The sequence below is a fragment of the Ovis aries genome, chromosome 11 (genome assembly GCF_016772045.2).
Source record: "Ovis aries strain OAR_USU_Benz2616 breed Rambouillet chromosome 11, ARS-UI_Ramb_v3.0, whole genome shotgun sequence".
Lineage (NCBI taxonomy): Eukaryota > Metazoa > Chordata > Mammalia > Artiodactyla > Bovidae > Ovis > Ovis aries.
Window position 1 is genome coordinate 41,728,355 of NC_056064.1, and position 25,119 is coordinate 41,753,473.

Here is a 25,119-nt window from a genome sequence, read left to right on the forward strand (position 1 = left end):
TGTTCACAATCAGCCCTTTCTCTGTGGGGCCCCTTCCCCAGACAGAGGCAGGCAAGACACTTAGATCTACACACCATGTTACACACACACACAAGCTTCCATGCTCACATCTCAGGGACATATACTCCCAGGTACAGATTAAGACACATGAACCCCAGCCACACCAGCACTCTCAAGGATGGCCGCCTTCACAGACGGAGACCAGGTGAACAGATGGGACACTAACCTTCAGGCTGATGACTCCCTTTCCACCACCCAGCAGCTCTTCCCAGCAGTGGAAAAGGAGCACAGAGAAGTAAAAGTCACTCCCAGTGGCAGACTGGAGTCCCAGGCCACTGGGCAGAGCCATCTGTAGGCCTAGGGAAGGGCCTCGACCCTGGGCCTGGTCCTTCTGGGGTTGCGCCCTCCGCACAGGGCCAAGGGAACGAACTTACACGGAGTTCACGCTTCTCCCTTTAGAGACCGCACTCCAGGTATTTGTCCAGCACTGACCCTCTTCTGGGCCTGTGGGTCTCTTGCTTGGGCTCTTCCTTCTGTTCGGACAGCAGCACCGTGCACGGTGTGTGCTTAGGCCAAGGGAAGACAAAGGGGCACCAATGGGAAAGGGGTGCACACAGAGGGGACGTGCAAGCTGAGTTGCCTACACCCACGTGCTGGAGGCCCTTGGTGGTGTGGCAGGAGCCAGGAGTGTGAAGGAGAGGGGAGATGGCCCAGGGGCTGGGGGCCAGGAAGGAGTTTTCCACAGGCTGCCGTGTTCTGAGAAAGCGTCAGAGGTCTCAATTACATCCCAGCTTTCAGGTCAGGGTGGAGGTATACTTGGCAAAGTGTACCTTTTTTTTTTTTTTAAACAAAAGAACACTTATTCTTCTCCTTATTACAAAACAATACCTGTTAAGTATTTTAAAAAAAAAAAGAAAAAGAATCAGCTATATTTCCATCATAGTAAAATAATCACTGTTCATATATTGTTCCTATTTCCAGCATTTTCTCTAAGCATTTTCACATACCCATGTTTGTTTGTTTTTAATTTTAATTGGATTAGAGTTGATTTACAGTGTTGTGTTTGTTTCAGCAAAGTGATTCAGTTATACATATACCTATATTCATTCTTCTTCCGATTCTTTTCTAAGTTATCACAGAATATTGAGCAGAGTTCCCTGTGCTATACAGGAGGTCCTTGCTGGTATATCTTTGAAGAGTTCGCTTGCCTTGAACCTTACTTAGATCCGTGTGCGCTGCTGCCCCCTGTCTGCTGGTGTTGGGTGAGGGGACTTGCTCAGGGTGACCCCGTCAGGTTTGGGGAAAGGGCAGGGGCTACAGAAGAGCCTCCCAAATGCTTCTGGCTGGAGTGGCCCAAGCCTCGCCAGGAGGGGCAGTAGGGCCGGATGGTGCAAGGCCCCAGAGGTGAGGGCGGGGTGCTCCTGTCATTTTTGCTGCCCTTTGTCCTTGAGGCGCCTGGAGGCCAGAGCCTGCCCACAGCCTGGTCCAGTGGGTGTGTGCCCAGCGCCAGGAGAGGGCTCTTAAATTACAGAGGTAGCTCCCGCCACACTTCTCGGCAAGGCGTGTGGGCGGGGATGGAATGCAAAGGGAAAACAGGGAGACAAGAAAACAGAGATAGGATGGCCCAGAAATAGAAAAGGCAGGGCGAGATACCAGGGGCCCGGGGTGGTGAACGGAGAGACTAGAGGAGGTCAGGGCCTCTCCAGAGAATGTCTTTCTTCTCCCTCCATCCCTTGGTGGTTGTTTAGTAGCTCAGTCGTGTCTGACTATAGCCCTCAGGCTCCTCTGTCCATGGGATTCTCCAAGCAAGAATACTGGAGTGGATTACCATTTCTTTCTCCAGGGGATCTTGCTCACCCAGGAATCGAACCGGTTTCCTGCATTGCAGGCAGCTTCTTTACCGTCTGAGCTACAAAGGAAGCCCTTACCTACCCTCAATGTCCCAAGGTCTTCAGGAGCCCAACAAGGTGGGCCTCAAGCATCAGGATTCTATTCTGGAGCTGAGTCTCCCTGGGTCTCTGAGCAACCCCCTCCCCGTCCTGAGTGGGGGAAGGGAGGGGGCGAGGCCTTGCCGCTGAGTCACCCCACTTCCTGCTCCTGGCCTGGGTGACTCCAGCACAGGCTGACACAGCTGGGGCCCCACCCGCCCTGCCAGCCTGCCTGCCCCTCCCTCGCTCAACAAGCCAGGAGGGATGCCTGCCCTGACAGGTGCCCTTCCCACGCAGAGGCCACCCCTCCCCTGCCTACACGCATGCGTGTGTGTGAACACACACACACACACACACACACACACAGCAGGAGTTTCTCCCCTACCTGTTAAGAGTCCTGGGGGAGAAGGAGGACTTGAGGCAAACCTTGGGATTAGAGAGACACCCTGGGGGAGGAATGGGGCGGCCCAGGGCTGGCTGACCCTCCTCAGGGGTCTAAATCAGTAACCTCCCTCACTTCCCCTAAACCCTCTAAGCAGGTGACTCCACAACCCACAGCCATCGATTATGCAGATTATGCAGAGAGACCCTTCCCCAACCTCCTCCAGCCCTCTGGCCTTCCCAGTCTCCCAGCCCTGGACTCCACCTCGCTGGGAACTAGAGCCAAGGTTTGGAGGCCCCCAGCCTGGTACATTAATGCCAGCTGCCCTAGTCCCATCCAGCAGCCACCAGGGAATTTGAGAGTTGAGATCCTTGAATATTTCATCAGCACTTCAGCCTCCAGTTGAAGAAGCATGCAACTTACAGCTCATGGATAATTTATGACTCCTGCACAGAACCTGGAAGCGGTGAGGGGGAAGGGCAGGGAGAGTGGGGGTGGGTGAACCCTGGACCCTGCGGTTGATGATGGTGCCTGAGAAGCCAGCTCCACCCAGAGTATGTTTTAGGGGCAGGAGAAGAGCACCAAGGCCAGGGACATTTCCATTTTTGAGGATTTCAAGGTATTACCAAAAAAATGGGTTATCAAAATAATTATGTCTAAAAAGAAAACTGGAAAGTGTTAGTCGCTCAGTTGTGTCAGATTCTATGCAACTCCATGGACTGTAGCTTGCCAGGCTCCTCTGTTCACGGAATTCTCCAGGCAAGAATACTGGAGCGGGTATCCACTCCCTTCTCCAGGGGATCTTCCCGACCAAGGGATCAAACCCGGATCTACCTGCACTGTAGGCAGATTCTTTACCATCTGAGCCACCAGGGAAACTCAAAAGGTTAAAGTTATGTGATAAGCATTTCCTGACTTGATTTCTGTCTCTGTGTACACAACCTCATTTGGAGATAACAAAAAATTTTAATGAGATGTCCTTCATGGCTGTGAAGCCTCCAAAAAGCCCCCTGGCCCCCACATCCACCTGGGGCCAGGGAAGGAGACCAGACTCCCCTCAGCTAGACTGACTGAACCTCACTTCTTCCCTGGTGGCTCAGATGGTAAAGCATCTGCCTGCAGGAGACCTGAGTTCGATCCCTGGGTTGGGAAGATCCCCTGGAGAAGGAAAGGGCAACCCACTCCAGTACTCTTGCCTGGGAAATCCCATGGATGGAGGAGCCTGGTAGGCTACAATCCATGGGGTTGGAAAGAGTTGGACACAACTGAGTGACTTCACTTTCACTTTCACTCCTTAGCCTCTTCCTATAGGAAAGCCACCAGGATTTAGTCAAATGCTCAAAACAAAAGGAAGGAATTTTTAATGGTCACCACTTATCCTGCTCCAGGACTATAACATAGCACTCTTGTTAAAGGAGGGCTGAAAAAATGACTCAAAACAGAAGATGTCAAGTTCTCCTGGCCTCTTCTTCACCAAAGGACCTACCACAGTGAGTTCTGCAGATACAGAGGATCAGGTCTACATGGCAGGAAGGGGTAAGCAAGCTATGTCCTCCTCTTACCTCAGTTTCTCCACCTGAGTCATGGGCATGAGTGGTGCTCCCACCCCAAAGGCTGTTTGGGGGTCAAATGAGATGCTATCCAGGTTCCCCGGCGCCAGCTGGGACCCAAGCAGGTAGTGATTATGGGGTGATGTGTCCACTGTTTATATTCCTAATCCCCAAGCCATCTTGGAGTTTGATTATGCAGTCCTGGGAGCCCAATCTAGTCTCCCTGGGCCTCAGTTTCCTCCATCCAGGAAATAGGGGCCATCTGCTGGAGCCATGAAGGCCCCTGAGTGGGGAAGCTGCGCGGGGCTTGGACCCGTCATTCTTTGTCCCCAGGGAAACCCTACTCTCCCAGAGAAAAGGAACACTAGGGCGAGACTTCAAGAGCTATTTCTCAAACCTAAGCAGGGAATTTTTTCCATTGGAATTTACAAGAATTTGGGGGGATCCCATGGGACTCCCCCTCCCCACCCCCACTGACCCTGGCCATCATTTCTCCAGATTCAAAAAGAGACTGGTCTAAATAACCCGGAGCTTCCCTGGATAGCACCAGTGGTAAAGAATCTGCCTGCAGGTTTGATCCCTGGGTCAGGAAGCTCTCCTGGAGGAGGAAATGGCAACCCACTCCAATATTCTTGATTGGAAAATCCCAGGGATAGAGGAGCATAGGCTGCAGTCCAGGGGGTCACAGAGTTGGACATGCCTGAGGGACTGAGCACACACACACTCTAAGTGATCCCAGCAAGTCTGTGTGATGATCCCAGGCCCACTAACATTTGGTCCAATCTAGGGAGCTGACCATTGGAGAAGGCGATGGTACCCCACTCCAGTACTCTTGCCTGGAAAATCTCATGGGTAGGCTAGGTAGGCTGCAGTCCATGGGGTCGTGAAGTGCTGGACACGATTGAGTGACTTCACTTTTCACTTTCATGCATTGGAGAAGGAAATGGCAACCCATTCCAGTGTTCTTGCCTAGAGAAGCCCAGGGACGGGGGAGCCTGGTAGGCTGCCGTCTATGGGGTCGCACAGAGTCGAACACGACTGAAGTGACTTAGCAGCAGCAGCAGGGAGCTGACCATGGGAGGTGGGACCCAGCTATGGAATCAGACCCAAGAGTGAGGCTGGTTGGTCTACTTCCTCCCCTTCCTCCCTTCCTCCCTACCCCTCTCTCCTTCCCTCTCTCCCTTCTGGAACTCTCTGCCTCCCTCAGCTGACAGCCTAAAGGGATAGAGAGACCAGAGCGTTCCTTCTCTAGCTCCCTTCTCTGAGCAACATGGATTTAGGGAGAAAAGTTTCAAACCCAGCTCAGTCACCCCTCTCCCACGGGAATCTTGGGCAGGTTGCTTCCCACTCTTTGGCCTCGCCTATGGCAGAAGGGAATTGCTATCTATGTTGCAAGACTTTTTGGGGGGGGGGGGGGGGGGAAAAAAAAAAGAAAAAAAAAAGACTTTTTTTTTGTATGTTCTGCATCTCCATCGCTGTGTGGGCTTTCTCTAGTTGCAGTGCGCTACCCTTCACTGCAGTGCTCGGCCTTCTCACTGTGTTGGCTTCCCTTGTTTCGGAGCACCAGCTCTAGGGCACAGGCTCAGTAGTTTTGGCACAGAGACTTGGTTGTTCTGTGGCACATAAGATCTTCCTGGACCAGGAATTGAACCTGTGACTCGCAGCCGGATTCTTTACCACTGAACCACCAGGGAAGCCCCTGCAAGACTGTTCTGAGGCTGTAAAGAACCTGCCAAGAGCCAGGCACACAGTAGATATTTGATACATTGCAGCAGTAATTCTCTCTTCAGGATGGGGGCTTTCCGGGTCCAGGACACTTCCGTGGCATCTGAGTCTGGCCCTATTGTGTGAGGTCGTCATCCCCACTGCCCTTTTGGCCGCGTCTCTAACCTTATAGCCATTATGCTACACTTGGTAGGACGGCTGAGGTGCCCGCCTGGGGAGTTGGGGGCCGGGTAAGGAGAGGGCTGAGGGAGATAGAGACGTGGAGGAGGCAAGGGCGAGGGCGTCTGGGCTGGGTGGGGTTGGAAGAATGAACTGCAGGGCCCCAGAGGGCCCACGCTAGGACTCACTGGAACTCGGTCTCACCGGTTTGGGAAGCTGGCTGGGCAATGGGGAGACGCTGGCATCAGAGAGAGGTGGGAGGGGCTGGTGGCTGCCTGGGATGGAGAAGCTGAGTAAGGCCCCCTGGAAGGGCAGGGCCTGGGCTAACGCAGGGATGGGGGTGAATGCTTCGAGAGGCGCGCCTTTCTGCTATGAGCGGACACACACACACACAGCCCCTCATCCTCAGAGGCCACCCTTCGATGCACACGGACACACACATCAACACACTTTTTAAACTGCATTGCCCCTTCCCCCCTCCCAGTTCCCCTGATCCTCTCACCCCGCTCTATTTTTCCATCTCATTTATCTTAGCCAGATAACTCATTTGTATAACATTTATTGTTTATTACCTGTCTCCCCGAAAGGATGCAAGCTTCACGAAGGCAGGGTGCTTGGCTGGCTTTGCCCACTATTATATATGCTTAGCACCTACGGCGAATCCAGCATACAGTAGGTGCTCAACAAATACGTGATGAAGGGGCGAGCAAACCCTCTCGAACCACAGTCGCGAATGCGCGCACCTTCGGGGACGCATGCGCAAACCCCTTCAGTCGCCCCCCGACTCCCCGCTCCGCGCCTGCTCTCAAGCTGCCACGGAAACACAGACACGTGCATACAGGCACACGCTCACACTAACACAACACACAAGGACACAGAGCTTCTCGCTGTAGCCACACAGGCACTTTCAGACTCACACCCAGCCCTCCGGATTCCAGAGCTAGTAGTCACTGCAGGCACGCTCCAGCTCGTCCCAGCTCCCCACCCTCCGCTGGGCCAGCCCCTCCCAGAAACAGGGGGCGGGGTCTCGGTGGAAGCTGACAACACAGCAGCTTGAGAGGGTGGGGTGGGGCGGGGCCTCCCTGGCACCTGGGAGCTCTCTGGAGACGCTGCCACTGCAGACTCACCTATGGGAGGGAAGAGTGAGATCACCGGCGCCTCCAGCTTTGACCCCGCCCGAGCTCCAGACTCAGACTCTGGCCTTCCTACCCTCATCTTCACCAAAGGCCCAGGGGAAGGGCATGCAGTGGGGCAGGGAATCCTCCTGGGTACCGAGATGGGCAGGAGCCCCGGCCAGGTCACCTGGCACATCTGGGCAGGGGTGTGGAGGCCGAGAACCGGGCTTACCAGCTTCAGCTCCACCCTCCAGTAGGAGGAGAAAGCTCCTCCACCGCCCTGCCGCTGGGAGACATGTGGGCAGTGGGGCCCAGTGTCACCTAGCTGGCCCCAGCCTAGGGTCCTTCCCCAGAGAGACCCCCTTTTGCCCCCACGTACCTGCTCTGGAACGTGGAAACGTGGATGAGTGGAGACACTGGTGACGCATAGGGCTGGGTAGTAGGCACCTCCAGATTCTCTGCCCACCCTCTACCCCCCACCCCCCACTCCCAGTCAAAGCAAGATTGGGCAACACGGTCTGGCAGCCACCACGAAGTCTCATGTTGTCAAGCCATGTTCCTAGGGCTCCTCTGGCCACTGAGAGGGCAAGTTCCCTTCGGCGTGAGCAGAGAGGGCAGGACAGCGCATGCTTGCTCTAGCTCTAAGGAATTTGGGTCAGCAAAAGCTTGGTAAGTAAAAACCGGAGGCAAATGTCCTTGGCCCCTTCCCCATACTTCCTGAGGGAAGTGATGAACTAGGAAAATACCAAAATCCCACCTCAGATATCTGAAACCGTCAACTTCCCAGGACTCACGCAGAACTTCATCCTTACGCCCCCTAGCGGCAGATTACAGTCGCAGGCTGATGCTCCTGGCAGTCACAAACACCCAGGGTCCATAGAGGCCAAATTATGGCCCCTCACCGGTCTCCATATTTATTGATGAGGTGAGATGGGTGCAGAGCGGGGAGGAAAGACCTGCACCGTTACCACTCCACCCAAAGAAATCTGGACCCTAATTCTGTGATTCATTCAACAAGAAATGTTTATTGAGCACCCACTGCCAGTGTGCCAACCACGGGACTCCTGGTCCAGTGCTCTTCATGATGCCAGTTGCCCCCTTGCTGTGTGTGCAGTTCAGGCTGAGACTCAACTCAGGAGAGCTGGAATCTTCTCCAGGAGACTGTCCCCACTGGGTGGGGAGGACACTGGGAGGAGGGCAGGCCTTCAGCAGCTGCAATACCACCATCCTGTGGTCCAGAGACCCAGAGAGGAGGCAGGAGGGGTCTGGGGAGCAGTGCTCACAGGTGGGACAGGATGGGGCCTGGTCAGCTCTGTCCATTTTACATGTTTAATAAATAGTTCTTGTTGGACCCATGCTTCCCAAGCTCTTGAGGGGTGCAGGGGGGCCTCTTCTCATGGTAATTCAGGTTCTGGCTCTGAAAAATGAAAGGAGAGAGCATTGGGGTTAGCTTTCCCATTGTCAACAGGCATCTGGGTGCTGTCCTGGGGACAGGTGGTGCAGGCAGGAGCGAGGGTCCTGAGGAACAGGTCTCAGCTGGCTCCTGCTTCAGGAAGGATACTCCCCTACCCCTCGACCAGGTGGGACAAGGGTTGCTAACAGGCTGGAAGTCCCCAAAGAAGGAGTACCAGCATCCTCTGCAGTCCAGTGCTCAGAGCCTTCTGTCCCTCACCTCCAGCCCAGGCTGTACCACCCGTCCACCAGGACTAGTCACTGACCAGCCTCAGCCTCGTCGCCCTTGGCATCTGGCTCCTGCCACCAGTCAGCATAGATGCTCTCCTCATAGTCGCCCTCCCCTTCAAACTCAGCATCAGATGGGGGCTTCTCAGGCTCCATGGGTGGTTCTGTCTCCTCCAACTCCATCTAGAGCAGCCCAGGATGGGTGGAGAAACCAGGTCACAACAGGCACAAACCCATATCGGCTCCCTTCCTGGCCAAGGGGCTCTCCCATCCCATCTCAGTCCCAAACCCCCCCTTCCCAGCCTCACTCAAGATGTCACACAGGAATGACTTGAGGGTTTCTCCCAAAGTCCTGATCCCAAGCTGCCCCCTCCCTGAACTGATGCATGGGCTCCACCAGCAGAGCTTCAGGGTTGGTGGAAGCATCTCCCTCTCCACAGCCCCTTTTACTGTCCGCTCAGGCTGTTTTGCAGCCAGGAATGCCTTTACTCCCCTGTGCTCTTGTTTATCCCCCCAACACCAGGCATCAGCGCCAGGATGTGGCCCCTGATGCTGATGCTGGGTCAGGAGTGCCCCGAGCATCCAGGGCCCCAGGCTGACCTCTCTCATTGCACTACACTGCCTGTGAGCTGCTTAGGTAAGGGGCTGTGCCTTTCAGCTCCAGTCACAAAGTCTGGCAAACAGCAGACAATAAATAACAGTAATCAAAATAGCTACCACCCCCTGAGGATCTACCATGTGCCAGCTGTACACCAAGTGCTTTACATCCTGGATCTCATTTAAATTCTCACCATAGCAGTGTGAGATGGGCATTATTCTCCCCATTCAGTGGATGAAGAAATGGAAGTTTGAGGGTTACTTAAGCCTGGCCTGGAGGCTGCCCAGCTGGGATGTGGTGGAGCCAAGTCTGGTGAGCACCAAAGCCTGGGGACTCACAGTGCAGACCCAGCCCCCTGTTTGACGAGGGGTGGGGGGCATGGGTACGTGAACAGTGGAGAGGATAGATGAATAAGTACTGGGCAGCAATGCCTCAGAATTCAGACTCTCAAACCCTCATTTAGAATCAACGTGATAACACACTGGGGGTCTTTCCTTCCTGGTGCACTGTGTTCATTCATTCATTCAGCGGTTCATTCAGATTCAGTTTCTGAGAGCCAGCTGTGTGCCAGGTGCTGTGGGAGGACTGGGAATAAGCTAGTCAAAGCTATGGTTTTTCCACTGGTCATGTATGGACGTGAGAGTTGGACTATAAGGAAAGCTGAGTGCAGAAGAATTGATGATTTTGAACTGTGGTGTTGGAGAAGACTCTTGAGAGTCCCTTGTACTGCAAGGAGATCCAACTAGTCCATGCTAAAGGAAATCAGTCCTGGGTGTTCATTGGAAGGACTGATGTTGAAGCTGAAACTCCAATATTTTGGCCACCTGATGTGAAGAGCTGACTCATTTGAAAAGACCCTGATGTTGGGAAAGATTGAAAGCAAGAGGAGAAGGGGATGACAGAGGATGAGATGGTTAGATGGCATCACTGACTCAATGGACATAGTTTGAGTAAACTCTGGGAGTTGGTGATGGACAGGGAGGCCTGGTGTGCTGTGGTTCATGGGATCGCAGAGTCAGACACAACTGAGCGACTGAACTGAACTGAACTGAACTGTCCTGGAGCACAGTTCTCTAGGAGACTGGCTGGAGAAAGGGGCGGAGTGAGATGGATGAGGGCTGCAAATAACTCTGGTCCAGGGAGGCATGGAGGGTCATAATGAGCACGGCAAACCCAGAAGACAGAGCCAGGACATGTAGCGAGCGCTTCCTGGAGGAGGCACCACCAGACCTGGGTCCAGGAGAAGCGAGATTCAGACGTGTAAAGAAGTGGGGCATGGGAACCCAGAGCAGGGAGAGGAGGGCAGGTGCAAGCAAGGCACAGGTAAAATGCCCCTGCCTCACAACAGCTCTGGCACAGCGGCCCACCAGGCCTGTAGGGCAAAGGCCCCCGTACCTCATCATCTGACTGCAGGTACATGTGCGCGAAGTCTAGCAGCTCTCGAAGCTCAGCTGTCTGGTTGTGGTAGAGTCTGGCCTCCTGGGAGGAGGGAAGAAAAACAGGTGAGCCAGGCCTCCTGCTGCCAGATAGTGGAGGAGCCAGAGCTCCTAGACTCTGAGTCCTCTGGTCCTTTTCCAGCTCCAGGAGCAGGAAATGGGTGTCAGTTTACATGCTGATCAAAAAACCGCAGTTGCTTGATGCTGGGTTAAGAAGGATGCCGAGGGCTCAGTGAGAAAGAGTGCCTCAATCGATTAGCAATGTTTGCCACTGACAAGGAAACCGAGAGGTTTTTTTGCCAGTCGTGCCCAGACTCCCAAAGGGTTTCATCAGGTGGTTCAGGTTAGGAGGTCCCTGGGGAAGAAGGGTAAAGGCGAGCAGTGAGGGTGGGAGGATGGGTAGGAAACAGGCAGGGACACACAGATACTTTTAACCTCCCACATCCCAGGTGCTGTGCTGAAGAGGTAGGCTGGACCACCCCCATTTTGCAGGTGAGGCAACCGATTCAGAAAAGGTCGGTAATGGGGGACTTCCTTGGTGGTCCAGTAGCTAAGACTCCATGCTTCCCATACAGGGGGCCCGGGGTTTGATCCCTGGTCAGGGAACTAGATCCCACATGCCACAACTAAGAGTTCATATGCCACAACTAAAGAGCCCACATTCCACAAGCAAGACTTGGTGCAGCCAAATAAATAGGTAAATAAATTTTAAAAAAAGATCAGTAGTGTTCTCAGGACCACACAGTTGGTGGGTCTGAATCTAAGACTCCAACCATAACCCAAATTCTTTCTTTTTATTTCTCATCCTGCCATTGGACGAAGCCAGGAATTTTAAAAAATCAAATCACAGGTTCTGAGAACGTCTTGGCGATGCCCACCTCCCGGGGCTGGAAGTCCTCCTCCTCCAGGCCCCAGCGGGCCCTGTGGAAGCGGTAATACACCAGGTTCTGCTGCATGACATTGTCTTCCGGGTCGAAGAGCATGTAGCTGGCGGCGCTGCGGGCGGCCTGGCGCACGTCGTTCACTGCAGGCAGAACAAGAGTGAGGAGTGGCCCCTGGCACGTCCCCCTTCTTCAGAGATAACCCTCACCTAACCCATCCCCAGCTCCCAATTTAGTCCAGTGCCCCTGGACCCCCAGCTGCCTCCCAGAATACCCTACTCAATAACAACACAAACTAGAGTGTATTGAGCAATTACCCGTTGCCCTGTGTAACTCACTTAAGCCTCACTGTTATTGTCATCCTCATATTATAGACAACAAATCCAAGGCACAGAGAGGTTAGGTAAACTGGTCAAGTTCACACAGCTGGAGAATGAAGGCACTGGGGAATCAGAGGCTGCTGTCCCAGCCTTCAGTCTCTTTGCCAACTGGACCCCAAAGGGTCTCCTGGCCCCTTGTTCTTCAGCTCTTCCTCTCCAACTCCAGCCTGTCTGAATTTTGGCATCTCTGAGTTGATGCCAAACTCATCTCTTAGCCCCAGCTAAAATCTCCCTCAAGTGAGGAGAGCCTTAAGGCCTGGTGCTACTTTTTATTAGCCAGGTGACTGACTCATGGCCCCCTGCCCTCTGTGAGCCTTGGCTTCCTCATCTGAAAAATGGGTCCAATAACATCAGCTACTGGTAGTTTGTGAGAGGGTCCAGCAGGGCTCTGTAAACTGTCAAGTACTGTGCAGTGGTCGACTATCTCGTCCTTCACCTAAGAGGCCCTCGAATTCTCCCCAGAGGCTGCTCTCAGCTTCTCACCTGCCCCCACTACCCTCCCATCGCCAGGGATCCTCAGATCTGACTCGGTTTCGCCCCTAGTGCAGTGCTCCCCCTTGCCCCAAGCCCACCGGGAGGCTCACACTTGTAGTAGGCAAACTGCAGGTAGTGATACATGGTGGCCACGAACTTCTCCACGAAGTAGCCGCCCACATTGGGGGTCAAGTTGGCTTCACAGTCCACCTTACACTGCAGGGATTCTGCAAAGAGATCTTGCGGGGAAGGGGGAAGGCAGCAGTGAGGAGTCGGTGTGCAGAACAGCTCCAGCCTGCAGACAGGGATGACAGAGATGACCTCCAACCCCAGATCTGTCTGCTGATGTCACAAGACAGTAAAGTGACAAGATATGCTGGGGAAGACTACTGTGGACTGGACTGACTTACCACCCCCACAGCTGACCTGCCACCCTAAAGCCACAGGAAGCCAGGGCTCTCTGGAAGAATGGCAGGGGAGGTGTGGAGGTGGACTAAAGCCCAAATATAGACGCTCAGGACAGTCTTTTCTGCCCCTGCTGATGGACTCCGCCTTTAGCCATCCCCAGACCAGCTGTGTTTCTGGCCCCAAACTGCTTTCTGCACACACCTGCTGAGCTGATTCCCACCTCAGCACCTTTGCACCTACATCACCCTCTGAAGGTCCATGGACCCAGCCTCTCCTGATCCTTTTGGGAAGTCACTCCTCGCTACACCCATGCCTGGCACCTTGGACACTCTCCACTGTGTCTCCTTCACCCAGGGTGGCAGGTGATCTGTTAGCCTCTGTCAGCCAACTGAAGGCTCTGAGGTCCGGATAACAACTTATGCCTGTCTGCCTCCCAAGCACTTAAGAAAGTGTTAGTCACTCAGTTGTGTCTGACTTTTTGTAACCCCATGGACTGAAACTCTCCAGGCTCCTCTGTCCATGGAATTCTCCTGGCAATACTGAGGTGGGTTGCCAGTTTCTCCTCCAGGAGATCTTCCCAACCCAGGGATCGAACCTAGGTCTCCTGCTTTGCAGGCAGATTCCTTACCGTCTGAGTCACTAGGGAAGAAGCCCAAAGCACTTAGGAGGCCTCTAGAAATGCGTGTGGAATGAATATTTGTGTCAAGGGGCCTTAGCAGTTCTGGGCCCTGTGGGTGTGAGGGATGCCCACTGGGGTCTGGGTGGAATGTACCTGCTATGGCTGGGTAGAAGTCCTTGAAATCCACCTGCTCGTGGGCCCCCTCGCAGCCAGCCAGACACCGGGCAAAGACAGCCAGGTACTCAGCCAGGGCCCGCTCCATGTCCTCGGTGCTCCCGCGGAAATCTCCGCTGTTGTAGAGCTTCACAGCCCGGAGGAACACCGCCTGGAGGGAGGGGGACACGCAGGAGGGTCAAGGGGATTCGAACACCTCCCCCTTCTCCACCGGCGCTATACCGGGACGCAACTCGGGACTTATGGAGTTACGTCGGGGCGGGTCCTACGCCCGACATCCCACCTCGTATGGCTGGGCCTCCAAGTCTGTGAGAGGCTCGTCGGCGGCGTCCAGTAGTCCGCGATAGTAGCTGAGATACTTGGCGGTGAGCTCATGCTTCGGGTTCCTCTGGAGGAAGGTGTAGGCCGCGGCCACCGCCTTCTCCAGCCGGTTAGCCTGCAGGGTGGGGACGGAGCGGGTCAGCAGAGCCGGAGTCCGCCACCCGGAGCGCGCGCGAGGGATCGGCGGTCGGGCTGCTGAGTAGAGAGCCGCGCTCTTCGCGACCCGACCGGGCAGCCGGCGCGCACCTTGAACTGAGCATAGTGCAGGTACTGGTAGGGCAGGCGGCTCTGGAAGTCGCGCAGCAGCTGGCGCGGCGGATAGGGCACCTGGAAGGCGGGCAGGGAACGCTTGCAGCGCCGTAGGCAGGCGGCGCGCTCCAGGACGTGGCCGAAGAGTCGTAGCTCGCGGGCCCACTCTTCGCCGCCGTCGGGCCCGAGGGGCGCGGGGCCCGGGGGCGCGGCGGCGGGCGGCGCGGGGCCGCTGCAGTTGGCGTGGCAGAAGGCCTCGCTGTCCCGCAGCAGCCGGTGCAGCCGCAGCGCCGCCTCGAGGTAGCGCGCGCTCTCGCGCCAGCTCTCGCCCTCGTACTGCTCCAGCGCGTGCCCGTAGGCCGCGGCCAGGGGCATCAGGTCCTCCGGCGGGAAGCCCCGAAAGCTGTACTTCTCGTACTGCGCCCCGGCGCTGCCCAGCAGCAGCCACAGCAGCCCCCACGCCGCCCGAGCCATGCCCGCTCCGCGCCGGCCGGCTCTCCCCGCCGCGAGCAGGCGTCCGGGTCCCGCTGGCTGGCAGGGCGGGCGGGCTCAGGGGCCGGGGCTTGGCCGGCGCGCCCGCTGGGTCTTAGCGCCGGGCACTGGGGGCGGGGAGGGGTGGGGGCGGCTGCGAGGCGGGGTGTGGCTTCAGTCAGATCCCCCAAGGGGCCGAGGGACCTCCGCTCTTTTCAGAGAGCCGACACTATCCTGAATCCCTGACCTCCTGCCCTTGGGGGTCCTCCCCTCAGCAGATGGTGTGAGTGTGAGGAACGCTTCCGGCCAGGATGGGGAGCCCAGAAAGCCCCTTCCACGCAAAGGCGGTCCCCCCCACCCCCGCCTTAAGATAGAGAAATTGAGGGAAGTGTCACCTCCCTCTAGTTTGCCGAAGCCCTGAAACCCGCTCTTCCATCCATCACAGCGGTCCTTCTGCTCACTCCCCACTCCCAGCCCCCAAGAGGTGACCCCAAGGGTACCCTCCAGCCCGCGACAGGGAAGCACATCCCTGGTTTCACCCTGCACACCCTCCACTCTCACCACCTCCTATTCGATCCCCATCCCCACGTCAGAAAGTCCTCTCTGGCAGTCCAGCTTTTGCAGGACAAAGCAGCTCGTTTCGGCAGCGGCTGTCCCTGGGACAGAGAGGTGGGAGGGAGCACTGAGATCGCCTCCCCGCCCCCGATTCTGGAGCCTCACCAGTCACCTGGAGAGGCCTAAATTGGGGGTTGCCTCCCAAACAAGCAAGGAATGCCTCAGCCCGACTTTAGGACCCGGGGGGCTCCAGGAAAAAAAAGACTAGGAACTTTTCTATTTTTTTCTGTCTGCTCCGCTGTCTCAACTTTCCCGAACTTCCCTACCCCTCCAGGCCCCTCGTCTCTGGGCCCCCAGGGTGGGGGTGGGCGCAAATCTGGAGGGCTTAGCGGTGCTTTCCTCCGACTCCAGCAGCCTGGCCCTCCTCCTGTTCCACCCGTCTTGCCCCCGCCCCGCCAGCTCAACCTCCCCAGCCCCCATTCCACGTGGACCAGCCAGGGCGGGGGTGGGGATGCGGCACAGGAAGAGGGGGAGCCAGCCCTGGGAGAAGAGGGGAAGGAGTCTGGCGGCCGCCGCTCTCTCTCTCGCCCTCACTGCCGGCCGTCCCAGCTCCAGGCACCATGCTCCGCGCGGGCCCCCCCAGCCACATCCTCCTCCGGCTCCCCCTGCTGCAGTTGCTGCTGCTGCTGCTGCTGCTGCAGGCCGTGGGGAGGGGGCTGGGCCGCGCCAGCCCGGGCGGGGGCCCCCTGGAAGATGTGGTCATCGAGAGGTACCACATCCCCAGGGCCTGTCCCCGGGAAGTGCAGATGGGGGATTTTGTGCGCTACCATTACAACGGTACTTTCGAGGACGGCAAGAAATTTGACTCGAGGTAATGGCTTGGGTGCCCCCAGACTCACCATTTCTCTTCCCCGAGCTTGGGGCCAGGCTCCCTCAGTCTTAGGGTTCCCTTGTGGCCGCCTTTAAGCTGTGTCTGCATGCGCCTTCTCACACCGCGATCCCCTAGCCCCAAACAGCACCCTGAATAGGAGAACTCCTAGACGTCCCTCTCCCCGGACATCTCTGCCTTCAGTTTCAAACTTTCGCCTCTCAAAAGACCTCATTTGCTTTCACACAAGCCTCCTCCGTCCCTCAAAGTGCTTGAGAATTGAGAGGAACTCAGCGTTTTATTTAAAGCCAAGGAGGGGATGTTCGGGTTCATCGAGGTGGGGGAAGGGCCTGGTCCCTGCTGCATGCGAACCGTCCAGGGATCTCAGCACAGGACCCTCTCCCTTGCCATCCACGTTCACTCCCTTTGTGGTTCCAGCCCCAGGTTTCAGTGCCTTTGTGTTTAGAGAAGGAGTAAGCAGAGGTTTTTTTGGGAAAGGGGTGGCGGTGTTCAGCGGCCAGTGGGGTAAAGCAGGTGGGCCTTCTAAGACAGCAGGATGGATCAGGGAGTGCAGGGCACAGATTGGTGTAGGGACCTGTCTGTCTACGTGTCACACAGTCACACATGCCACCCTGGGCTCCTCTGAGGGTTTTCATGCCTCCCTCTCCATCTTGGCTCCACCAGGTCAGTGCTGCTGCCCATCTTTGGGGTTTGAGAGACTGGCTTCTGGTCTGGTCCAAGCCTCGGGGCTGCTCTAGCAAGTTCATTTTTCTTCGTGGGGGCAGGGCTATATGCCAGGTCAGCCTCAGTTAAAATTAGGGTCCTGGTGGTCACACACACAAGCCCCCACACCACACCCCAAGAAATCAGTCCCTCTTAGAGATGTCACCAAAACACACACTTCAGCCTGCAGAAATTATTGGTCATGCAAACTTCCCTCGTGGTCCAGTGGCTAAGACTCCATGCTCCCAATGCTGGGGGCCCAGGTTCTATCCCTGGCCAGGGAATTAGATCCCACCCACTGCAACTGAGTGTTTACACGCCACAGCCTGCACGCTGCACCTAAGACCCAGTGTAGCCAAATTATAATTAATCAGTTAATTTTTTTAAAAAGGGCCATGGCTTTGGAGCCAGGCAGAACACAAACTCCTGAGACCAAGACTTTGGGTTAAACCCAGACTGTAATCACGGACAAGGAGTTTTACCTCTTTAAGCTTTACTTCCCTCATCTGAAAAAATGGAGATCAAAAAGCATTCTGAAAAAATGAGTCCCTACTTCCTAAGGCTGCTGTTAGGACTCAAGATGATAAATGAAAGTGAACTTCACACAGGACCTGATGGTCTGCAAGCAGCTTCAGCACACCTTAGCCTTGACTCTGGGGAGAACTCTGGTTTAACTGGTAGAAACTTATTGCCATGCTCGAGCTCTCATAAGGGCTCTGTGAAGTGAGCAGGCCAGACATGCAACCATCTCAGTGGGCAAAATGCGGCCTGGGGAGTAGCCAGGAGTACAGTTCTGAGCCTGTGGCCACAGAGTGGAAGAGGGGTTGGGAGCTGGGGACTGACCTCCCTGCTGGGGACTCTGCTGAGCCCAGTTCACGAAGTGCTGAGTTTGGAAGACTTTCACCACTCATGACCCCTTCCATCAAGATGCCAATCTCTCATCCTTCCTTAATTTTGGAAAACTTGTAAGTTAAAACTGTAACCAAAAACAAAAGCTGTGGCAATTTTAGAGTAGGCCTTTTCAAAATTGAAAACCAATTCCTATCCCTGGCCAGCTCTGCTTCCCCTGCCTTTCCTCCATGAATTGATGGTTTGGTGGCCCACATGTGGGCTGTGGAGTTCAACAGACCACACATTATCTGTGTCACCTTGGGCAAGTCACTTGGTCTCTCAAGTCTCAATTTTTCTCCTAAGAAAGATGAAATCAATAAAGCCCATTTTGGAAATTCCCCACTGCCACGGCCAGGGTTCAGTCCCTTGTTGGGGAACTAAGAACCCACAAAGCATGTGGTACTGCCAAAAAAAATAATAATGCCCACTTCTTAGGGGACATGGTTAAATAACAGAATGAATGCAGAATGCCAAGCATTTCGAGACTTTCCTGGCTATCCTGTGGTTAAGACTGCAAGCTCCCAATGCAGGGCGCAAGGGTTTGATCCCTGGCCTGGGAACTAGGATCCCCTCCATGCCGCCATGCCCCATGGTGCAACCACCACCACCACCACCACCAACAAAAGCCAAGCTTTAGCATTTCTTCCTGCTGGATAACTGGTCTCCCCAACCCCAATCCCTTGCTCCGCCGCCCCCCGACCCCTGTGTCTGTACTTCCCGCTCTGGCCTCCTCGGGGACCTCTGGACCTCCTTTTGTCACAGACCACCCTGTTGAGGTAGGAATCACGGCCCACCTGGGGGGAGGCTTGAAGAGGAGACAAGGAGCCTGTGGATCAACACGTGTGTGTAGGGAGGGGGACTGTGTGTGTGTGTGTCTCCCGGGCATGTATGTGATCATGAGCAGAGGTCACTGTATCGCATCTGTCCCCTCCCTCCCCAGCTATGATCGCCACACCTTGGCGGCCATCGTGGTGGGCGTGGGGCGCCTCATCACTGGCATGGACCGAGGCCTCATGGGCATGTGTGTCAATGAACGACGACGCCTCATTGTGCCTCCGCACCTGGGCTATGGCAGCATCGGCGTGGGTGAGGAGGGCTGGGGCCCGGGCCTGGGGATGGAGGAGATCAGGAGGCAGAAGCAGGGACCCCAGGGCCAGAAAACGGAAGCTCAGAGAGGGAGAGTGACCTTCCAAGGTCACATTGCATGCACAGACCAAATAGCAACAAGCCTGGGACTCAGGTTTGGGTCTCCTGCCCCTGGGGTGGGAGGGAGGACAGCAACAGGCCCAGGTAGGATCCTCGCTTGACTCCGAAGGGGACCTGCGGGTGGGGGAGGGCAAGGCCAGGCTGGATGCTGAGACCTCCATTCCACCCCCTACTCCGGGGGCTGCTTCGCCCTCACAGCGGGGCTCATCCCCCCCGATGCCACCCTCTACTTTGATGTGGTCCTGCTGGATGTATGGAACAAGGAGGACACCGTTCAGGTGAGCACCTTGCTGCGCCCACCCCACTGCCCCCGGATGGTCCAGGACAGTGACTTTGTGCGCTACCACTACAACGGCACGCTGCTGGATGGCACTGCCTTCGACACCAGGTGAGGGCTGGAAGAAGCCCTGGGATCCAGGGGACTGTGGTATGCAGTGGGGAGTGGGGGGCCATCCTGCCTCTCCCACCAATAGCAGCCTCGCCTCTACCTCCTTCTCTGCAGCTACAGTAAGGGTGGGACTTATGACACCTACGTGGGCTCTGGCTGGCTGATCAAGGGCATGGACCTGGGGCTGCTGGGCATGTGTCCTGGAGAGAGAAGGAAGATCATCATCCCTCCATTCCTGGCCTATGGCGAGAAAGGCTATGGTGAGGACAGGCAGGGACTCTGGGATTCTCTATAAGCGGGCTGCCATGTACAGTTGTCCAGGTTGAATATTGCACAAGGACACCCAGCCAAAGAGGCAAATTGGGATGAAATCTAGCCCTGGGTGATCATCGCCTCATTAAGAAGGGGTGCATCAGGATTCCCTGGTGGTCCAGTGGCTCTTTCACTACTGGGATCCGAGTTCAACCCCTGATGGAGGAACTAAGATCTTGCAAGCCAGGAAGCATAACCGCCCCCCCTCCCAAAAAAGAGAAGTACTTTAGTCTTTTAAAATTTTATTTATTTATTTATGGCTGTGCTGGGTCTTTCTTGCTGTTCACAGTCTTTCTCTAGTTGCCTCAGGTGGGCTCAGTAGTTGTGGAGCATGGACTTAGTTGCCTCACAGCACATGCAATCTTCTGGGACCAAGGATCACACCTATGTCACCTGCATTGGTGGCCGGACTCTTAACCACTGGACCACCAGGGAAGTCCCCATATTCTGCTTTATTCTGCTTTACACAAAGGCTCATATGGGCTGGTGGTAGCCTTGGGGAAAACCCAGCTCCGGCCTCACAGGGGGAAGAAGCAGGGCTCCGGCATCACAAGGGAAGAAGCATAGGAAGCAGCAGAAAGGGCTCTGGAAAGCAGGGTTGGCACCTTTTTGGGTGGTGCTCACATAGGCCTTCCTGAGTCAAGAAGCCCCGTTCTGTTCTCCACTTGTATGGTTCAAGCCTATCCCTTCCCCAGGGACTGTGATCCCCTCGCAGGCCTCGCTGGTCTTCCACGTCCTACTGATTGATGTCCACAACCCAAAGGACACTGTCCAGCTGGAGACACTTGAGCTGCCGCCTGGCTGCGTCCGGAGAGCCGTGGCTGGGGACTTCATGCGTTACCACTACAACGGGTCCCTAATGGATGGCACTCTCTTTGATTCCAGGTCCGGGGAGGGCAGGGGGTCCTGAGGAGGATGGTGGGGGCTGAGGCAGCTCGGAGCTGCCTGGCAGGGCAGGGCCCCTGTGACCCCCTTGCTGGCCCCCCACCCCGCCTTGTATTGCAGCTACTCCCGAAACCACACCTACAATACCTATGTGGGGCAGGGCTACATCATCCCTGGGATGGACCAAGGTCTTCAAGGCTCATGCATAGGGGAGCGCCGGAGGATCACCATCCCCCCCCACCTTGCCTACGGGGAGAACGGGACTGGTAGGCTTGCTCCCAGTTCCCCAAGCCAACACCTCAGCTCCTCCTGACCTACCCCTGATAGGGGTGGGGGGATTCCAGCCACTGCTCTGCCCCTCTCGTCACAAAAACTGGTTCCTCACCCAACTGTTGCCGCAAGGACTTTATCCTTTCCTCCAGGGGCAGTCCCCTGCTTCTGCCCTTCCACACTGGAAAAGGGAAGCACACTTCTGAGCTTGGGGAGGGAGGGTGGTACAGCCCTAGGAAGCAAACAGACCTGGATCTGAGTCCCAGCTTTGCTGGATACCTTAGTGTGCTCACCTGTAAAATGGAAATAATCACATTGATCAGCAAAGTCAGTCACTGGGAGGTTGCAAGATATACCTATAAAGGGCTTTCTAATTGGCATGCCCCTCCCTTCTCCTGCCCTGTGTCCTCACCCGTACTGTGTATATGATGAGAGTTGACCATGTGGGCAAACATCCCATCCCATCCTTGCTTAGAATCCCAGGACGGGGAAGTCTAGGGGCCTCCGTGGAAACCTGGAGCAGCCCCCCATGACCCCAGCTAATCCACGTCTCCATTCTGGCCCCAGGAGACAAGATCCCTGGCTCTGCTGTGCTGATCTTTGACGTCCACGTGATCGACTTCCACAATCCTGCGGATCCAGTGGAAATCAAGACGCTGTTCCGGCCCCTGGAGACCTGCAACGAGACGGCCAAGCTCGGGGACTTTGTTCGCTACCACTACAACTGCTCTCTGCTGGATGGCACCAGGCTCTTCTCCTCGTGGGTCCAGGGCAGGGCCAGGGCTGGGCAGGTGGGTGGGCATGGGCCAGGCATGGGGGGTTCCTCCTAAGAGCACCCCTAAGTTCCCACTGAAGCTGAAATTCTTACCTCCAGAGGCAAAGGGAGGGTGAAGTAGGTAGTAGGGGGAACGGCTGGTCCCGTTCTGTGGAGGGCAGCCGGAGCAGGGGCCACGCTGCAGGCCAGGGCCCAGCCGAGAAGGGGACTGCTCCTACCTCTGCTCACTGGGCCCTGGCACCCTGCCCTGAGGGGTAGCTCCAGGGATGACTCAGGAGCTGGGCCTGCCGGGGACCAGGGCGAGTGCTGACCTGGGAATCTGCTCTCCCCACTAGCCACGACTACGGGGCCCCTCAGGAGGCAACTCTGGGGGCCCACAAAGTGATCGAAGGCCTGGACACGGGCCTGCAGGGCATGTGCGTGGGAGAGCGGCGGCAGGTCGTGGTCCCCCCGCACCTGGCACATGGAGAGAGCGGAGGTGAGGGGTCGAGACTGGCCTGAACTCTCCTCCCCTCTGCCCCTGCCCACCTGGGGCCTTGCTGGCTGGTGGGAGGGGTGAGGGGAGCCTTCTGGGTGGTTCTGTCCGGTGGTTCTGTAAACGTGCCCTGCCCCACTCTCCAGCAACCCCAGCCGGCAGCTGAGGCCTGTGGGCCGGGTGTGCGCTGGGCAGGCTGTGAAGCGGGGCCCAGACCCTCCTCTTCTCTGCTCCCCATTCCTGCAGCCCGGGGGGTCCCTGGCAGTGCTGTGCTGCTGTTTGAGGTGGAGCTGGTGTCCCGGGAGGATGGGCTGCCCACGGGCTACCTGTTTGTGTGGCACGAAGACCCTCCTGCCAACCTGTTTGAACACATGGACCTTAACAAGGATGGCGAGGTCCCCGCGGAGGAGGTGGGTGGCAAGTTCTCGCCTTCTCATAACTGCACACTGTCACCCAGCAGGAGCCCTCAGGACAGTGGTGTCTAAGGAGAACACAGCATGTGCCCACTGCATCCCTGGCCCTCTACAGCTCATTGTGCCTTAAGCCCCTTGTCCCCGCCTTTCCCTCTGGCTACCTGACCCCGAGCATGCCCTCTGCCCCCAGCCACCACCCTTGCCTTCCCCTCAGGACACAGCACCAGCTGCTCTCACTCCTCCTGGGAGCGCATCCCAAAGCCAGCCCAGCTGCTCAGGCAAGACGCTCTCTCCCCCTCTCCTCGGCTCTCCCCTCTGCAGTTTTCCACCTTCATCAAGGCTCAAGTCAGTGAGGGCAAAGGCCGCCTCCTGCCTGGCCAGGATCCTGAGAAAACCATAGGAGACATGTTCCAGAATCAGGATCGCAACCAGGATGGCAAGATCACCGCCGACGAGCTCAAGCTGAAATCGGACGAAGACCAGGAGCGGGTCCATGAGGAACTCTGAAGAGCAGAGGCTTGGGCCTGGATGCAAAGGCTCACATTGAAGGGGACAGTGGGCAGTGGGGCTGGCTTCCCAACAGTCACCCTCCCCTCTGCTGGGATGAGGTCTGGAAGCATCTAGAGTGGTCGGAGGGGACAACTCTGGTCTTCCCACTGCCTGAGAGTAAAATCCACAGTACAGACCTCTATTCGGTTTTTCTCTCCCAACCCCAATGCCTTTCCTTAAAAGTTCTGGAATTACAAAGCCACCCGGGGGGATGGTACACTGTGGGGGTTGGCTGCCCTTCACTCAGACCTCCCCTCCATGTCACCACTGAGCAAGATCAAACATTCATTTCCCCCAACTTCCCCTTTACCTGTATTTACCCTCGCTATCTTCAACCCCGCCTGCAGCCTGCATCCTCTGTCCTGGCATCTCCCCAAGAACATGAACCCCCAGCTTTCCTCCCTCAGCTCTGGCTGGTTCCTAGGGAAAAGGGGCAGTTCCAGGGGGGCAACCCTACCTCACCTTCACCTGTCCCATCCCCCTTCACCGTGTGGTGGTGCCCAAAGTGCTCCCAGGGTGCTATACATCAGAGCTGGGCTTTGTGTCACCTTTCATCCCTAAAGAAGGTTGCCTTCTCCAGGGACCAAGGGCCAAGAAAAAAATGAAGGGTGAGGATGAGGAAACCTACTTGGATGGATCTGAGAGCTACGGAACCCTTGGTTTAGGGCTGAAAGTTGGAAGAGGGGCCCACTGGGGACTGAGGGGTGATGGGGGGTGGGCAAAGCTCTGCACACTCCAAAGACTAAACTGGTTTCAGACCCCCCTTCTCCTTTGTGCCAAATAAAACACTAAACCAGAGGTCTTGGCATGTGCTCTTTCTGGGGGAGGGGCCCTTCAACCCATGCGTCCAGAGGAAGGGGAGCTGAGCAGGCCCTTCAGTTCAAGATGCCGTCCCCGGGTCTGTGCTTCCTGCCTCTCTCAGGCTCAGCTGGGGCCCTCACCATGAGGGGTAAGTGTCCACAGAGGAGAGGAGCCTGTGGGCCAGCATCCTGGTCTCACTGCCCAGCTCAGTGAAAAACAAGGTCCCTGAAGTCAAACACGACGTACAAAGCTCAGCGACTGAATTAAACCAGTTTGGATTCTCCTTTCACATAGATCAGTGCTCATACAATATTCCCACCTCTCCCTCCTCCTGGCTGCCAGCTGTTCCCACCTACCTGATGCCTCTTCCTCTCGTCAGAATGGTAAATGAGTTCAAACCTCGTGGGTTTTTTTTTTTTGGGGGGGGGGCGCTGCTGTGGGTCTCAACTGTGGCATGTGAGCTCTTAGTTGCAGCATGTGGTGGGACCTAGTTCCCTGGCCAGGGATTAACCTAGGCTCCCTGCACTGGGGATGCAGGGTCTTAGCCACTGGGCAAAACCTCTCACGCTGAGGAAGGAGCCACGTCAGCCATCAGTCAGGCCATCTGTCCTCATCTGCTGGGGTGGACTCTGGCCAGTAAGAGAGATGACCCTAGCCATCTAAGGATGGGGTGAGGTGCATGGGAGAGAACATCACCAGCCTGGACTCACACCCTGAACTGCCCCCACAAAAACCACAAGCACTGAGTTCTCAGCCAAGACCCTCCGAGAGAGAGAAGCTGCCCCCCACGGCTGCAGTGACTGATATTCCCTGGTCCCAGAGCATCCAGATAGCACTTGAGGGTTGACAGACCCAGCCTTAGGGTAACCACCCTCCCCCAAGCCTGACAGGACAGGCTGACTAAGAAGGCATGGAGGGAGCGTGATGCACAAGCAAAGGCAGGCTCTGTCAGAAACGCTGCAAGCCTGCTTGAGCTCCCAGCTCTAGCCTTTGGGCAAAGGACTGGTCCTTCCTCAGTGGACCTGCACTCCTGCAGGGTCACCATGAGGATGAAACAGCACCTGTGGCTTCTGGGAGCATGAAGCCAGCTCTCAGTCAACACTCCCATTCCTTTAAGACCAGCAGATAAACACGACTTTCCAGCAGCTGGGAAGGCGGGTGAGGGAATGAAGTTGACTCTGCCCAGATCATCAGGTCTCCAGACTCAAGTCCCTGGAAGTCATGTTTCAGTGGCCCTGGAGGAGGAGGGACAGGAGCCAGGGGAACCAGGGAAAACCCACACTCACATGGATCACTTTAGGAAATCCATAAAGATGGGGCTCTGCAATGCCGGCCAGATGCAGCTGACCCCACAGAATCTCAAGTTTAACTGCTGCATGAGAATCAAGTCAAACCATTTTAGGTCAGAAACATACCCTCCCAACCCTGCCTGCGCCCCTCCCCCGGCCCTCACAGACA

The 25,119-nt window shown here is 56.2% G+C and overlaps 3 protein-coding genes and 1 long non-coding RNA gene across 8 annotated transcripts in view; 1 reads left to right on the forward strand and 3 right to left on the reverse strand.

Annotated features, from left to right (window-relative positions):
* Positions 1-7,061, reverse strand: part of JUP (junction plakoglobin) — a 36,152-nt gene extending 29,091 nt beyond the window's left edge. For 2 of the 3 annotated variants that reach the window (XM_060395606.1, XM_060395605.1), the window contains exon 1: positions 6,872-7,061. In XM_060395606.1, the coding sequence (XP_060251589.1) occupies positions 6,872-7,055 (184 nt within the window). In that variant the 5' untranslated portion in view covers positions 7,056-7,061. Of the gene's footprint in view, positions 1-434; positions 453-6,871 lie in introns of those variants that run through there. The other variant, XM_060395608.1, reaches the window with a different exon arrangement.
* An 803-nt stretch (positions 7,062-7,864) lies between these two features.
* On the reverse strand, positions 7,865-14,609 carry P3H4 (prolyl 3-hydroxylase family member 4 (inactive)). Of its 3 annotated transcripts, XM_027974521.2 has the most exons (8): positions 14,077-14,609; positions 13,793-13,945; positions 13,489-13,660; positions 12,419-12,547; positions 11,452-11,597; positions 10,533-10,616; positions 8,578-8,722; positions 7,865-8,276 (listed from the first exon to the last, which is right to left on the reverse strand). In XM_027974521.2, exons 1-8 carry the CDS (start codon positions 14,551-14,553, stop codon positions 8,254-8,256), a joined length of 1,329 nt encoding a protein of 442 aa, XP_027830322.1. In that variant the 5' UTR covers positions 14,554-14,609; the 3' UTR covers positions 7,865-8,253. The 3 variants fall into 3 exon arrangements, with proteins under 3 accessions (XP_027830322.1, XP_027830323.1, XP_060251593.1); XM_027974522.2 differs by lacking the exon at positions 8,578-8,722; XM_060395610.1 differs by having other exon boundaries at positions 7,865-10,616.
* A 1,047-nt stretch (positions 14,610-15,656) lies between these two features.
* Positions 15,657-23,658, forward strand: FKBP10 (FKBP prolyl isomerase 10). The gene is made up of 10 exons (XM_004013390.5): positions 15,657-15,976; positions 18,528-18,673; positions 18,992-19,181; positions 19,296-19,441; positions 20,189-20,378; positions 20,499-20,644; positions 21,216-21,408; positions 21,759-21,901; positions 22,145-22,308; positions 22,633-23,658. Exons 1-10 carry the CDS (start codon positions 15,726-15,728, stop codon positions 22,816-22,818), a joined length of 1,755 nt encoding a protein of 584 aa, XP_004013439.3. The 5' UTR covers positions 15,657-15,725; the 3' UTR covers positions 22,819-23,658.
* LOC105611406 (uncharacterized) lies at positions 19,726-25,112 on the reverse strand. The gene is made up of 4 exons (XR_001043594.5): positions 24,948-25,112; positions 21,061-22,835; positions 20,764-20,941; positions 19,726-20,399 (listed from the first exon to the last, which is right to left on the reverse strand). It is a non-coding gene; the product is annotated as an uncharacterized LOC105611406 (long non-coding RNA).
* Between the last annotated feature and the right edge of the window lie 7 nt (positions 25,113-25,119).